This window comes from Rhinolophus hipposideros (assembly GCF_964194185.1).
Source record: "Rhinolophus hipposideros genome assembly, chromosome: 11".
Classification (NCBI taxonomy): domain Eukaryota; kingdom Metazoa; phylum Chordata; class Mammalia; order Chiroptera; family Rhinolophidae; genus Rhinolophus; species Rhinolophus hipposideros.
This window is the reverse complement of record NC_138057.1, coordinates 71,676,055-71,689,458: the sequence shown is the minus strand read 5'-3', so window position 1 is coordinate 71,689,458 and position 13,404 is coordinate 71,676,055. Positions and strand designations below refer to the sequence as shown.

Sequence of the window (13,404 nt, the reverse complement as noted above, 5' to 3'; positions counted from 1 at the left end):
AGAGTTAAGTAAAAATCACACTGATAAGAAGTTGTGGAGCTAGAATGTGAACCCAGGTCTGACTCCAAAGCCCAGCTTTGAACCACTATATTATACCATCTCCAGTTAGGTACTGTTTTAATACAATATTGCCATTTTTACAGGTGGGGGTATTGAGGCTTATAGAAAATTTCCTGTTATGTCTTTAGTGCCGTGCACATTGCCTGGCACAAAGTGCACAATAAATATCTGTTGAACTGAATTAATTGCCCAAAACGGGGCACAGGATCCAAGCCCAGGCCAATCTCTTTCCAAGAGATGCCCTCTTGGTGCCTGTCATGGCATTTCACAGTAGCTTCTCCATAGTAGATGATGAAATCCAAGGTCTCAAAAATTGTTAGGAAGAGAAAATAAGTGGCTGAAGTGATATTGTTCCTGATGTGTTACTTTGCCTTTAAGAGAAAAGTATGAAGTCCAAGCAACTCGGTCGCCTCTGGCAACTTCCTTTCTCGGAGAATTTCAGAGCTTTCTCTGAGGCCACAAGTAGCAATGAACCCAAATTGGTCAATAAACCACCTTGAATGCCAATAAATGGAAAGAAAGAATGCATGGGCAGGTCCACTTACAATTTGACCTCCTGCAGGTTTCCAGGATGTGAGCCGGCTCTGTCGAGGCCCGAAGCTTCAGGTGGCCAGTGCTGCTTTTGTTCTAGGACTTTGCATTTGTCAAGGTGATTGCTTTGACCACTAGAGCAACCCTTGGGGTAGGTCAGGCAGGCAGGCAGGCCTTACAAGATCAAGTTCAAACCCCTTAGCTAGGCATTCAAGGCCCCTCATTAACTCAGCTTTGAGGCCTAGCACTCCCCAACTTCTGCTCCAGCCACACCAGGCTGTTATCTGTCCCTGAGTGTAACATTCTCCCTCATAACTCTCCGTCTTTGTACTTGCTACACATACACTGCCTGAGATGACTTTCTCCCCATGTTTCACCTGGAAAATTCCTTCTCCACTACCCGTGATGAATTAGAATCTCTGGAGGGAGAGCCTCTGGGGAAGCTATGCTTTTAAAAGGCTCCCTAGACAATTTAGGTGATCAGCCAGCTTTGAAAACGACAAGTGTAAACACATATACACGCCCTTCCCTCACACAGGTTTTATCACTTTGCAACTTGGATGGGGAGGTGGCACAGAACAAAAGGGGATAAAACATGGTGAGAAAAGACTGGAAGGATAGGGGGAGGGAACAGGGTCTGTCCCGCAGCTGTTCCTTGGATGGGTTTGGAACTTCCCTGGAGAAAAGATGTAGAGGCACAAGTTCATGAAAATGTCTGAGAAGGACTTCATGACAATCTGAGTATGAGCAGAGTCAGGGGGCCCAGGGGACCGAGATGGGAACAGAGGCGCTCCCTCTCCCAAACCCAAATGGATGCAAACTTTGGGAGCATGTGATGGTAACTGCAGCAGCAGATTTCTCCAAACAGCTTGGCGGCAGCAAAATGACCGGTGGGAACCAGAGGAAGCGAGCAAGTTCTAGGCAGACGTTACTGTGTATGGCAGCCATGAGAATGGCACCTCGCCGACTTTCTACCCTAGGGAACGTAAGCGGTAAAAGGCCCCAGCGGCTGGCTTTGAATTCCATTCCACTAGTGCTCCAAGGCCACACCTCACAATGGCTGATATAAGTGGGGAGAGGGGACACCGCACACCGCTCCAGGGAGACACACAGCTCTTACGCTGGCTGATTTGATCCTGGCTTAACAACTTTGAATCAAACAGATAGTTCCACACCAGTGCTCACAACAGCATTATTCACAAGAGCCAGAGGTGGAAGGGACCCGAGTGTCCGTCGGTGGATCAGTGGAAAAAACAAAATGTGGTACACAGGTTTCCCCCGCTATCCGAAAATAGAGCGTTCCTATGAAACCTTTCGTGAGCAGGAATGGCGTAAAGCAAAGCGTATCCTTTGCTTTCTAAAAGGTCGTGTTGTGCAACTTCACTTTTACGAAAGACCTACGTTAGTACCTGTTTTCACTAACCAAAGGAAATCCAAAGAGGATTTTCGCTTTTACATAAAAGCTTAGTTACCATACTGTGTTTCCTCGAAAATAAGACCTAGTCGGACTATCAGATCTAATGCGTCTTTTGCAGCAAAAGTTAGTATAATACCCGGTCTTATTTTACTATAACATAAGACCCGGTATTATTATATTTATATTATATTATATTTATTATATATTATATTATATTATATTATATTATATTATATTATATTATATTATATTATATTATATTATATTATATTATATTATATTATATTATACTGGGTCTTATATTAATTTTTGCTCCAAAAGACACATTAGAGCTGAACGTCCGGCTAGGTCTTACTTTGGGGAAAACAGGGTGCGAATGTAGGTCTTCCGTAAAAGCGAAGTGGCCTAACTCGAACTTTTGGAAAGCAGGGGATTACCCATATGCACTCAATGGAATATTACTCAGCAACAAAAAAAAAATAAATTTTTATACATGCTACAAAATGTATGCATCTTCAAAACATCGTGTTAAGTGAAATAAGCCAGATACAGAGGACAAAAACTGTATGATTCCACGTATACAAGGCAACTAGAATAGGCAAATTCATAGAGACAGAAATTAGAAGAAAGGTTCCCAGGGGTGGGGGCATGGGGAGTGGAGGGGGGCTAAGGAATTACTGTTCAATGGGCACAGCATTCACGGTGATTATTATGATAAAGGTTTGGGTATAGAGTGGGGATGGTCATACAACATCAAACCTATATTTAGTACCACTGAATTATACACGTACAAGTGATCAAAATGACAAATATTATGCTATGTATAGTTACCGCAATAAAAAAACCACAAAAATTGGACCATACCAGTGAAGACAATTTTTTTTTCTTTTACTTTGGCTCAAGAACTCCCCAGAAGCTTTGCCAAACCTTCCTGGACTGCACGACCACGTAAGATGCTTCCACCCACCCTTCTCTCCCTCTCCTTTACTTGGGGTCAGACTTGCATCTCGGGCTGATGGCGCCCAGCCTTCCCCAGTTCCCTCCCAGTTTCCTTTCACACAGGAAGTTCCTTTGTACAACCTATGCACACTTCAGCTCGTCTTGGCACCTGCTTCTCTAAGGATTCACACACAGGGCAAATGAAGCTCCTTCGCTGATTCACTGGCACATGTGAGGCCCCTCCCTGGATATTCTCAGAATAATTACCAGGACATACAGAGCCACAGCAGGCTAACACACTCCAAAAAGCTTTTATTGAATTCAATTTCCAAAAGCACAGACACTTGAGACAATTTCAATAGGACCCTGAATTTTTGCAAGGCTGTTTTTGGCTACTGTAAAACGCACACACACGTACACACACACACACACACACACACAGACACACACACCAGAGTGGCCCTGCTATAAGGTCTCCTTGAGGGATGGATAGTTCTAGAAGGCACTGACCAGTGACAGGGGTGGGGCCTGCCCTTCCTCAGGCCGCCAGCTCAGCTATGGCCCTGTCCAAGGGGTCCACAGACCAGTAGTTGTCATCCCAGCCAAGGAACCAGCCCACAAAGGAGGGAGGCTCAAAGCCTTGCTTCACGACGGTGATGGGGGTCCGCCTATCACGATTAGCTGGGTCCGTCTCGATATACCGCTTAGCTGCAGACACACATGGAGGAGAAAGAGACCCGGGAATCCTTAGTGCCTCCCTCACCAGGGAGAGGCGGTTCAGAGCAGGAGTTGCCTACGATGGTTTTTGGTCCCACTGCCCTAATGCCCAGTCTGCACTGGACACCACTGTGCCCTGAAGGCAATGGCACCCGCATGTCTACCCCACCACCTTGCCCAGGAACATGGGAAGGGGCAGGGGTCATAGTTTAACCTCCTGCCTCACAAAGCTTATATCATTTCTGTCTATTAGACAATATTAAAGAACCAGCTTTGGGGCTCCCGGCTCCCAAATCAGATCCATTCAGATCCCAGGGACCTGCCTGCCAACATCTGAACCCTGATGAGTTCAGTCCTTGGGTACTCTGGGAACTTGAAGCAGCTTCTGTCTATTCCTTCCTTTCCCTGGCATGACCTAAGGCTTTCTGAAGGATCTGAGCTGTTTTTTCACGCCCCAGGTGGGGCTCACAAGGGATTGACAATAGATGAGGAAGTCTCCACGCCACTGTCAGGAACCCTAGCCTTGTACAGGGAGCTGCGCCCACCCCACCACAGGAAACAGACCACCGGCAGACGTGGGGCCTCACCAGAGTTCAAGGTTTCTGTCTTCTCCTCTTCTTGGGAATCCTTCCCAACCCAGACGTAGACCTGGAGGCGAGACGTGAAATAGAAAGAGCATGAGGAGTGCTGGCCAAAACCGCCGCTGGAGGAGGAGTGCGGCGGTCCCAGGTGCTGGACTGGACAAACCCGCAGCTGACAGAGCTCACGGGTGACGCCGAGAAGGATTTGGAACAGACGATGCAAACCAGTGACCTCCAGGCATGTTCTGTTTGCCCACTCACCACCCTAGGTTGGTCTGCAATGTCTTCTTAGACAGATTTCATCGCCTGCTCATTACATTATTTCTAGATTTCCGACTTCTCTTGAAAACCTGGAGGACCTGGCAACCATGAGCCTTTACCTTGACGGGGATGAAGCTAAGCAGCAGCGGCCCCTGGAGACGGGAAATTCCAGTTCCCCTCAGACGCCACCCGTCCTTCCTGTCTCCCCATCCCAGCCTGCTTCACTCACTGACACCGCCAGTCAGGTGCCTTGAGCATGAGACCCCGCTCTAGAAGTTCATGAATTATCCCTTTCAGGGTATTTACGTGTTCAACAAGTGAGTGGCCAAACATACGCTCACGGGTTTATTCAACCAACAAATATGCACTGAGAGTCTGCTATGTGCCAGTCTCTGTGTGTCTGGGCCAACCAAAGCTTGGTATCAAAACAATTCACCACAACTGCCACCATTTTGAGTCTTATTATGCATTTCGTTACACCAAAAAACTGGCTCCGCGGATTTTTCTGTATCATCTATTTTTAGGTTTCTCTGAAATATTTTAGAGGGAGCTTGTCATGGATAAAACAGTATTAGACAACAAAATGCCATTTCATCGCTCCTATTTACAAATATGTTCCCTACTCCACTGCTCTCCCCCACGGCAGGTATTCTGTCTACTTTGCTCATCAGAGGGTTCCCAGCACTGCAGCGTTTTGCCTGGAAGACACTTCATACATGTTGGTGGAGTGAATGAATAAACAGATGAACAAACAGATTCAGTAGCCAGTGCAGCAATTAGTGACGCTAGCTGCATGGCTCAAGCTGCAAGCATTTTGGTGCCCATATCCCAACTGGGAATCCCAAGAAACAGCCCTAAGGGTAGATGGGAGTCGTGTGCCTGCTATCTAGAGCCCTGACAACTCTGGAAGAAGCCAAATTGATAGCAGGGGTTATTGACTGCCACCCCCAAGAGACTGTAAGCCCCACGGGGGCAGGGAAATGTCTTCTTTATTTACTGCTCCCGAGCATCTAGAAAAGAGCCTGCCTCAAAGCGGGTGCTCAGTTAATGTTGGCTGAATGCACGAATGGCATTTCCCCTGCCATGAAGACATGGTGGCCTTCCCTAGGGTGAAGCAGAGAGAACCCAGATGCACGTCACCACCTCCGGGTGACCCTGGACAGTTATCCTGCATATGACATGCTGTTAGGTTCAACTTCCTTTACCAACAGATTTAAAGTAAGAGTTCACACTCCCCTAAAGGCCCGGGAGGGAACGCTCATCATCTGATCTGCATTTCCATGGTGTTTTGCAGTTTGCAAGGTGATTTAATCTGCATCTCACCTTGTTGGATTATGCAAGGTAGGTTTTGGCAGATGAGGAAAGGGAGGCTCAGAAAGGAGAAGTGACATGCAGCATGGGTTTTTCCAGCAACAGCTGGCACTGCTTCTTTAAGTCTTTCTGTTAACGACCTTAGCGCTGCAAGTGTAGGTGCTCCCACTCCTTCAGGCCAGAGAGCCTTTACCTCCAGTCCTTCACTCACCTGGTCCCAGGTGTCCAGGAGCATGACATCATCAGTGGCCAGGTCTTCCTGCATGAGCTCGCCAGGGACCTCTTCGATCTGGGAAGGAACCCAAGAGCTTAATGAAAGCACAGCTGCCAGTGCTCTTGCTCCCAGGGTAGGCTCCCCACCAGGGAGTTGCAGAGCTGCCTCCGGCCTGCAGGGGACTCCTTCCACCGTGCTGCACCCTCAGATCTGTTTCTCCCTGCCCCTGTTGCCAAGGGTCCCCTCCCTAGAACACGCCTCCCCAGGGGAAAGCAGGGGCTTACCACAAAACGTCCGATCTTATTGGTGCAGGCAAAGAGACGAGGAGGATGAGCATCCATTTTCTTGTCCTTCAGCCTTGGGGACGTGCGGTAGGCAGCCTTCCCACCCAGGGCTTCCCAGAAGCTGTCTGTGAAGGGAGGCCACACCAGTTGCCAACTGACATCACTGCCTCCCTAGCACTTCTCATCAGATGCTGGAATAAACCCTGACTTAGAGCAAACAACTGCTTTCAATCTCTACCCATCATCTTAAAATCCCAGAGGGCCAAAGAGGGAAGGAGCCTGAGAGATTCAAAGGTGATGAAATAGAGCCCAGAGAGGGCACACGTGGTATTCAACACATAGCCAGGACTACTTCTGGTTTGAGACTGACGACAGCACTGTGGGATGGGGATAATTATCCCCACTCAACAAATGAGGTGATTGGGGCTCGAGAGGGTAAGCAACTCACTCACTATCACACAGCTAGTGAACGGTAAAGCCAGGATACAAATCTTGTCAGACTTCAATCCCTTTATTCTTTCCACTATGCCTATTTTGTCCACATGAGACAATTTATATTTAAATTCATTAAAATTAAACACAATTAAAAATTCATTTCCTCATTCTCACTAATTCCCACCAGTCACATTTCTAGTGCTCATTGACTAGTGGCCACCAAATTGGACCTGGCAGATAAAGAACATGTCCATCCTCTCAGAAGGTTCCACCGGACAGTGCTGCTCTAGACCGAGCTAGCCTTCCCCAGATCTGCTAAGTATCAAGCAGGAGAGAGTGGGCTTAAAAGTAAGAGCAGAAAGACTGAGCGCTAGCCGAAGGAAGATGTTCCTGACCTCTATTGTGGAAACAGAGGTGGCCTGCGGCACTTTGTGCATGGACATTCTAAGATTAGGAGCGACTGCTGTCCCTGCAAGGCTGTTAGTCCTGCCTACCGTCTTTCAAGGCTTCCCAGCAAATGACCGCCTCCTCCAGCAGCTCTCCCTGACTGCCCCGGCCCATACTGAGCTCTCCTTTCTGTAACTTCTGGAGGCCTCCTTCTCACTCACCATAGCCCTCATTTTCATCCAACTACTTTTATTTAACACACATGAGAGGACAGGCATTGAGGAGGGGTGAGGACAGAGACCAACCCCATCCCCCAAGCAGAAGGAAGGAAGGGAAACCTAACAGCTGCAGCCCCCAAAGAGCAGCAGGCCCCTCCGGCCCTCGCTCCTACCTGGCTCGCTGCCTTCTGCCACATGCACAGGTTGGGCCCGCAACACCCTGAGCAGCTCCTGGGCCCCGGTCTTCTCTGCCTCACTGGCTCCTGCACCGACCCACAGGTAGGCAGCCGAGGGGGTTTTCAACACAAAGGCATCGTTGGAGTTCAGTGCACCAGCCTTAGGGAGTATCTGGAAGGACAGTGCTCGGTTATTTAGAAAATGACCAAAACCCCTCAGCCCCCTTCTCACAGCCCAGGAAACACTACAGCAGGACAAGATTAGGTGGGGACTTGGAGAAGCACACCCTAACCCAGCAGAGGGCACAGATGTTGGACACTGAGGGGCTTAGTTGACTTCCATGAGTCACTAATGCCCTGTGGCTAGCCAAAGTGATTCTAGAATTCTGGGATGTATTAACAGAAGTTGAGTGCCCAGAATAAAGGAGGTGATAGTCCCATTCTCCTCTAAGCTGCTCAGACCGTCCTATAGGAGTATGATCAGGTCTGTGCCTTCCACCATAAAAGGGATAGTAGCCAACTGGAATATAATCCAGAGTGGAAGTGTCCAGACTGTGGAGAATGGACTACCGGTGAGCAGTGGGCTGCCCGTTATGGAAGATGTACAAGGGGCACTGGGCATCCTTGAAACAAGGGGAAATGTAAGACATACAATCCTGCTGCCAGGGTATGAATGTACAAAAAGTTGCTTCTTAACCCCTCACCCAGTTCCACTCAATCCTATGCCCAGAGATCTACCCATCAAGCGAGGGAGGTTTCAGGGAGGCCATGTTCCTCGTGGGGTCAGTGCCTGAGTGTTAGTTACCTCAACGGCTCGGGTGGCTCCAGCGCTGCTGGCCCGGACCTGGAAGAGGCGGGTACTGGCGGGGGCTGTCTGCCCACCCTCACGGGAGGTGCCACCCTTATAGATGATCATGGGCTTCCCGCCAAACAGGCTCATGAGGTGGGCAGGTTCCTTGCCTTGGACCACACGGCTCTGGCAGGGAGATGGGAGAGCAAGTCAGGGAAGTGGGAGCAAAGGTCCTTTGATGTGGCACCAGCCTCACCCCCCTCCCTGGCCACCATGGCCCAGACCCACCCCCAAACAAGGCCATCACGCTTATATCTGTGGGTGGCGTGGAGCCTGACCCCACAGCACCCAGGGCCTGGGCAGGGAACGGCAAGTTCCAGGAAGCTTGGAGACGCTGCTATTGCCTGCATTCCCCTGGGTGCTGCCTCAGCCGCTCTCCCCTCCCAAAAGGACCTGCCTTGCTGACCCTGTGTCTAGTCCAAGAACCAAGAGAGCCCATGTTTGCAAATATTCCCTTAAATGGAGGCACAGGGATTGTGCATGGACGTGCTTCCAGGATGGTGACATCAGCTCCAGGCACGAAAGCCAGCGGATTGGTGAGAAGAGAGCCTCCCGATCTGGAGAGACCCCTCCCACACAGCCAGAGCAGCCCGGAGGCCGGCTGCAGTCAGGGGCCTGATGGTGGGAGGGAGTGCGGCAAGGAGGTCTGTGCCAAGATATATTGTATCTGCTTCTGCCCGTGTGCCACCCAGACCCCAGTCATGGCTGGAAACCTAAATCTCGAAGCAAATGTCGTGTGTGTGTTTGGGGGTGCTGTGGTCACTTCCCAGCATGACCCAGCACTGCAGCGTTACAGTTCAGATCCCAGTGCCACCCTGATGGTGAGAATTTGGGCACATGCCTCAACCTCTCAGGTTCTTCGTCTATAAAATGGAACCAAGAATGCCACTCCCAAGGCCATTGTTGGGATCAAATGAGCTAAGGCAGCAATCATCCCACTCGGACCCCGGCACCCAGAGGACACCCGTGTCACAAAGGTCAGGGCACCAACCTTGGATCTGAATCAAGAGCCCCACCCACTCCAAGGGTAGGACAGAGGAAGGAGAATTGTGTCTTCTCCCCTCTCAACTTTCCAACCACGCTCTGCTGCCCTCCCGGGCCCTACACTACAGCCCGCGTGACCTTTGAGACCCATGAATCCCCTCATGTCAGATTTATCATTTAGCAACATCCATCCCCTTGTTCTCAGGATCAAGGCCAACAACGTCACCATGGCTTCCGGGTGGTCTGGCCCCTCTGAGCACCTCTCCAGACTCCTATCAGGCACCCATGGCACCTTGCTCTAACACCCAGTGCTCCCTCCCACCTCAGGGCCTTTGCATATACTCTTCCCTCTGCCTGGAATGCTTTCCTTCACTCTTTGCCTGGCCAACCCCTACTCATCTGACTGGCCCCAGATGAAAAGCCCCTTCCTTGGGGGAAAGAGGGCTTCTCTAATCTTAGATCCTACTGGGGAATCTGTCCTTATACGTAACACACACGTGTAAGGAGCCTGTCAGGGGCCAGGCACAGCTCTAAGTGCTTTACCAATGTTAATGCTTCATCTGCACAGCCCTCCTGTCAGATGGGGGCGGTGACCCCCCGTTTGAGAACACGGAGGCATGGGGGCTAAGTGACTTGCCCACAAGTGAAGACAGGATGCAAACCAAGCAGGTTGCCCCCACGCCCACGTCCCGCCACGCTGCCTCTCCGGCTTCTCGCCCACAGCGGCTTATCGGTGTGACTCACTGCACACATCTGTGTGTGACCTGACCTCCAGGGCGTGATTATGCACACGCTGGTGTGCACGTCTGCTGAACGTCTTTCCCCCTTGACTGGAACCCCCATCAGGGCAGGGGTGGGGCTGTGTGCTCGTGGGGCTGCAGACACAGTGCCAGCACCAGGGAGCCCTCATAAATGCTTGTTGGGTGGACAGATGAAGAGTCAGGCAGATGAGTGAACAGAGGACAAGGCCCAGGGTATGACCCAGAGGGGCAGCAGGTGGGGCTCACCTGGACAGGGGTCCCTCCCAATTCCTCATCCAGCTGGGTGGTCAGGATGGCAGATGCAGCAACCTCATCCTGGGTGGACTGGGCGCCCTGCCTGGAAGAGGAAGTGACACTCAGCAGTGGCTTTCACACATAGTTCCCAGTCTCGCCTTTGCCCTGGGCCTGACAAACCCACAAATCTCAAGATTACAGGAAGTGAAACTGACGCACAGAGAGGGCAAGGGAATCTCTGAAGAGCAACCATAGCCAGGAACCAAACCAAAATGCCATACCGCCAGCTTAGCATCAAGCCTTCTCATAGAGAACTGAGCCACACCAGAGGACTTCTTTTTCCTAAATGTGCCCCGTTTTGGCTCACTCCAGGCTGGGCAGCCACGAGAAGGTGCTCTGAGACTGAAGGCCAAGAGGCAGAAAGGTGGCCGGGACATTGCACAGGGTGGAAAGGCAGGTCAGGGAGTAGCAAGTGCGACGTGAGGGCACTGGTTGAAAAGGGCATGAGTCAGTTTAGCCTCATGTGGACACGTGCGGAGAGGTCTGCATGGATGTTCCCCAAAAGGCCAGTGGTGACAGCCCTGAGGGGGGAGATTTGGGACAGGGTGGCTTTCTGTCCACCTTTTCCTAGACTGTCTAAATTCCCATAACCAATGTGTTACCTGATATAAGCCAACAAAATGTGACAAATCAATGTGCTGATGCACTAATTAAGACTGAGGAACTGACACAGATTAGATCAGACATGATGATTGGATACCACTAAGGAGATGTGACGACTAAATGGCATGTGGGATTCTGGGTTAGATCCTAAACCAGAAAAAGGATATCAGTGGGAAAACTGGTGAAACTCAAGTAAGGTCTATAGATTAACAAACAGTACTGTATCGATATCAACTTCCTGGTTTTGATGATTGTATTATAGTTCAGTTTGATGTGAACATAGAGGCAACTGTGTAATGGTTATACGGGAACTATATGTACTATTTTGCAACTTTTCAAGAAGTCTAAAAAAGTCGTTTCAAAATAAAACCTTAAGGGCCAGCCCAGTGGCTCAGGTGGTTGGAGCCTAACGCTGAAGTCGCAGGTTTGATTCCCACATGGGCCAGTGAGCTGCGCTCTCTACAGCTAAGATTGTGAACAGCTCTCCCTGGAGCTGGGCTGCCACGTGCCACCATGAGAGGCCGTGTGTTGCCACCTGGGGTGGGATCCAAACTAAAAATGTACTGAGATACCATTTTATAAACAATTAGGTCAGTGCGAAAGTATTGCGGTTTAAAAGTTTAAAAATAATTGCAAAAACCGCAATGACTTTTGCACCAACCTAATGCAAGGTTGACAAATATCGAAAAGGTGGATAAGACAGTCCATACTGGTGAGGCTACTAGGAAGCAAATGCTCTCACTTGTTGCTGAAAATACTACAAACCTTATCTAGGGAAACTGGGTGCTATCCATCAAAATGACAAGCGATCTGACTTCTGGGAACTTACGCTAGACATTGCTCTACACATTCAAAATGACATTTCCTTAAAGTTCCTAATTGCAGCGATGCTTGTAATCACCAACAACTGGAACCAGTCCAAGACTGCGCCAGCAGGGAATCTGTTAAACAGTGTGGAATATTATGCAGTTGTTAAAAAAAAAAAAAAAGAGCAAGGAAATTCTCCGTGTGCTGACACAATGGAGGGTAAGTGAGAAAAGTAAAGTGCAGGACAACACACAAAGCAGACTATCTATTGTGTAAGGAAGGGAGAGAACTAGGAATATTGAGTCATATTTGCTTAAGTTTGCATAAAGAATTACTGCACAGATACACAAAAAAACTAATAAAAGAGGTTACCCACGAAGGGTTAGGGGTTGGAGAACATGTTGGAGAGGGGTGGGGTGAGAACAAGATTTCTCAACAGATACCTTTTTATCTTGTTTTTGTTTTTTGATTACATGAATGCATTATCTATTTTTAAAGAGTTACAAATAATTTTTAATTAGGAAATGGGTGGGAGGGTAAATACCTGGGTGTTCAGTAGTTAGAGAGGAATGGTGGAAGAGATTTTCTGCTTGTTTGTTTCTCCCTACTCCATCCCTATTCACATCTCCTACAACAGCCATGTGATGTTTTATAAGAATAGTTTAAAAGTCCTTGTAAGAAATAAGACAAGGGGTGTGGGGCCCGCTGCTGCTTGCGGGCTGCGCATCTGCCAAGCCCGCCGCCACCATGGCCCTGTTTGGGGACCTGCTGGAGCCTGAGCGCTCGCTGCGCCCGGCTGCAGGGAAAGAAGCTCAGAAAGGACCCCTGCTCTTTGACGACCTCCCTCCAGCCAGCAGTACTGACTCAGGAACAGCCTCCAGGCTCTCCCAGGGTCAGGGGGCCCTTTGCTTTTTGATGATCTCCCACCAGCCAGCAGTAGCGATTCAGGTTCTCTTAACACCTCCATATTCCCGACGGCAAAGAATGAAGGGAAAGGAGCAAAGAGACAAAAACCTGTGAAGAAGAGAAGAATGGCAGCGAAGAGCTTGTGGAAAAGAAAGTTTGTAAAGGTGTTAGACAGCTTGAAAACACATGTATTAGACTTGGTATTTTAAAACCACCCAAGCTCAGCTGTCTGACAGGACTTGAAAAGAAAAGAACATGACAAGTGGTGTTGCTCTGTGGGTAAGAGCCCTCCGCAGCAGAGCGCGATCCCACCGCAGGCCCGCACGTCCTCAGACATCCTGCTGACTCCTCCAGCCTGCTGCCACGCTCGCCGTCAGGACAGTGCCCCCTGCGCCGCCCCACAGCGCACGGACCCCGACCTCACCAGTTGTAGATGATCTGTCCCTGACGACTGCCGTGACGGTAGTTGTACAGGATGATGTAGCTGTCCCCGCCGTAGAACTGCCCATAGGTGGCGGGGTCCACTGGCACTTTGTTGGAGCCTTCAATTCTCCAGATCTGCCGGAGCAACGCTGGGCTTAACAGGGGATGGCACCCCACCCCCCGCAACTCAGGCCAGCTTGGAACCACCTTGTGGCTCCATAATGGGACAAGAGTTTCATCGGTGA

General features: G+C 49.8%; 1 protein-coding gene across 14 annotated transcripts in view; it reads right to left on the bottom strand.

Moving 5' to 3' along the window:
• Positions 1 to 3,239: 3,239 nt before the first annotated feature.
• Positions 3,240 to 13,404, bottom strand: part of GSN (gelsolin) — a 100,039-nt gene continuing 89,874 nt past the window's right edge. For all 14 annotated transcript variants that reach the window (XM_081065660.1, XM_081065662.1, XM_081065658.1 and 11 more), the window contains 8 exons: positions 13,161 to 13,294; positions 10,373 to 10,463; positions 8,337 to 8,507; positions 7,529 to 7,703; positions 6,316 to 6,440; positions 6,029 to 6,106; positions 4,252 to 4,312; positions 3,240 to 3,655 (listed from right to left, as the gene is read on the bottom strand). In XM_081065660.1, coding sequence (XP_080921786.1) covers positions 3,486 to 3,655; positions 4,252 to 4,312; positions 6,029 to 6,106; positions 6,316 to 6,440; positions 7,529 to 7,703; positions 8,337 to 8,507; positions 10,373 to 10,463; positions 13,161 to 13,294 — 1,005 coding nt within the window. In that variant the 3' untranslated portion in view covers positions 3,240 to 3,485. The remainder of the gene's footprint in view (positions 3,656 to 4,251; positions 4,313 to 6,028; positions 6,107 to 6,315; positions 6,441 to 7,528; positions 7,704 to 8,336; positions 8,508 to 10,372; positions 10,464 to 13,160; positions 13,295 to 13,404) is intronic.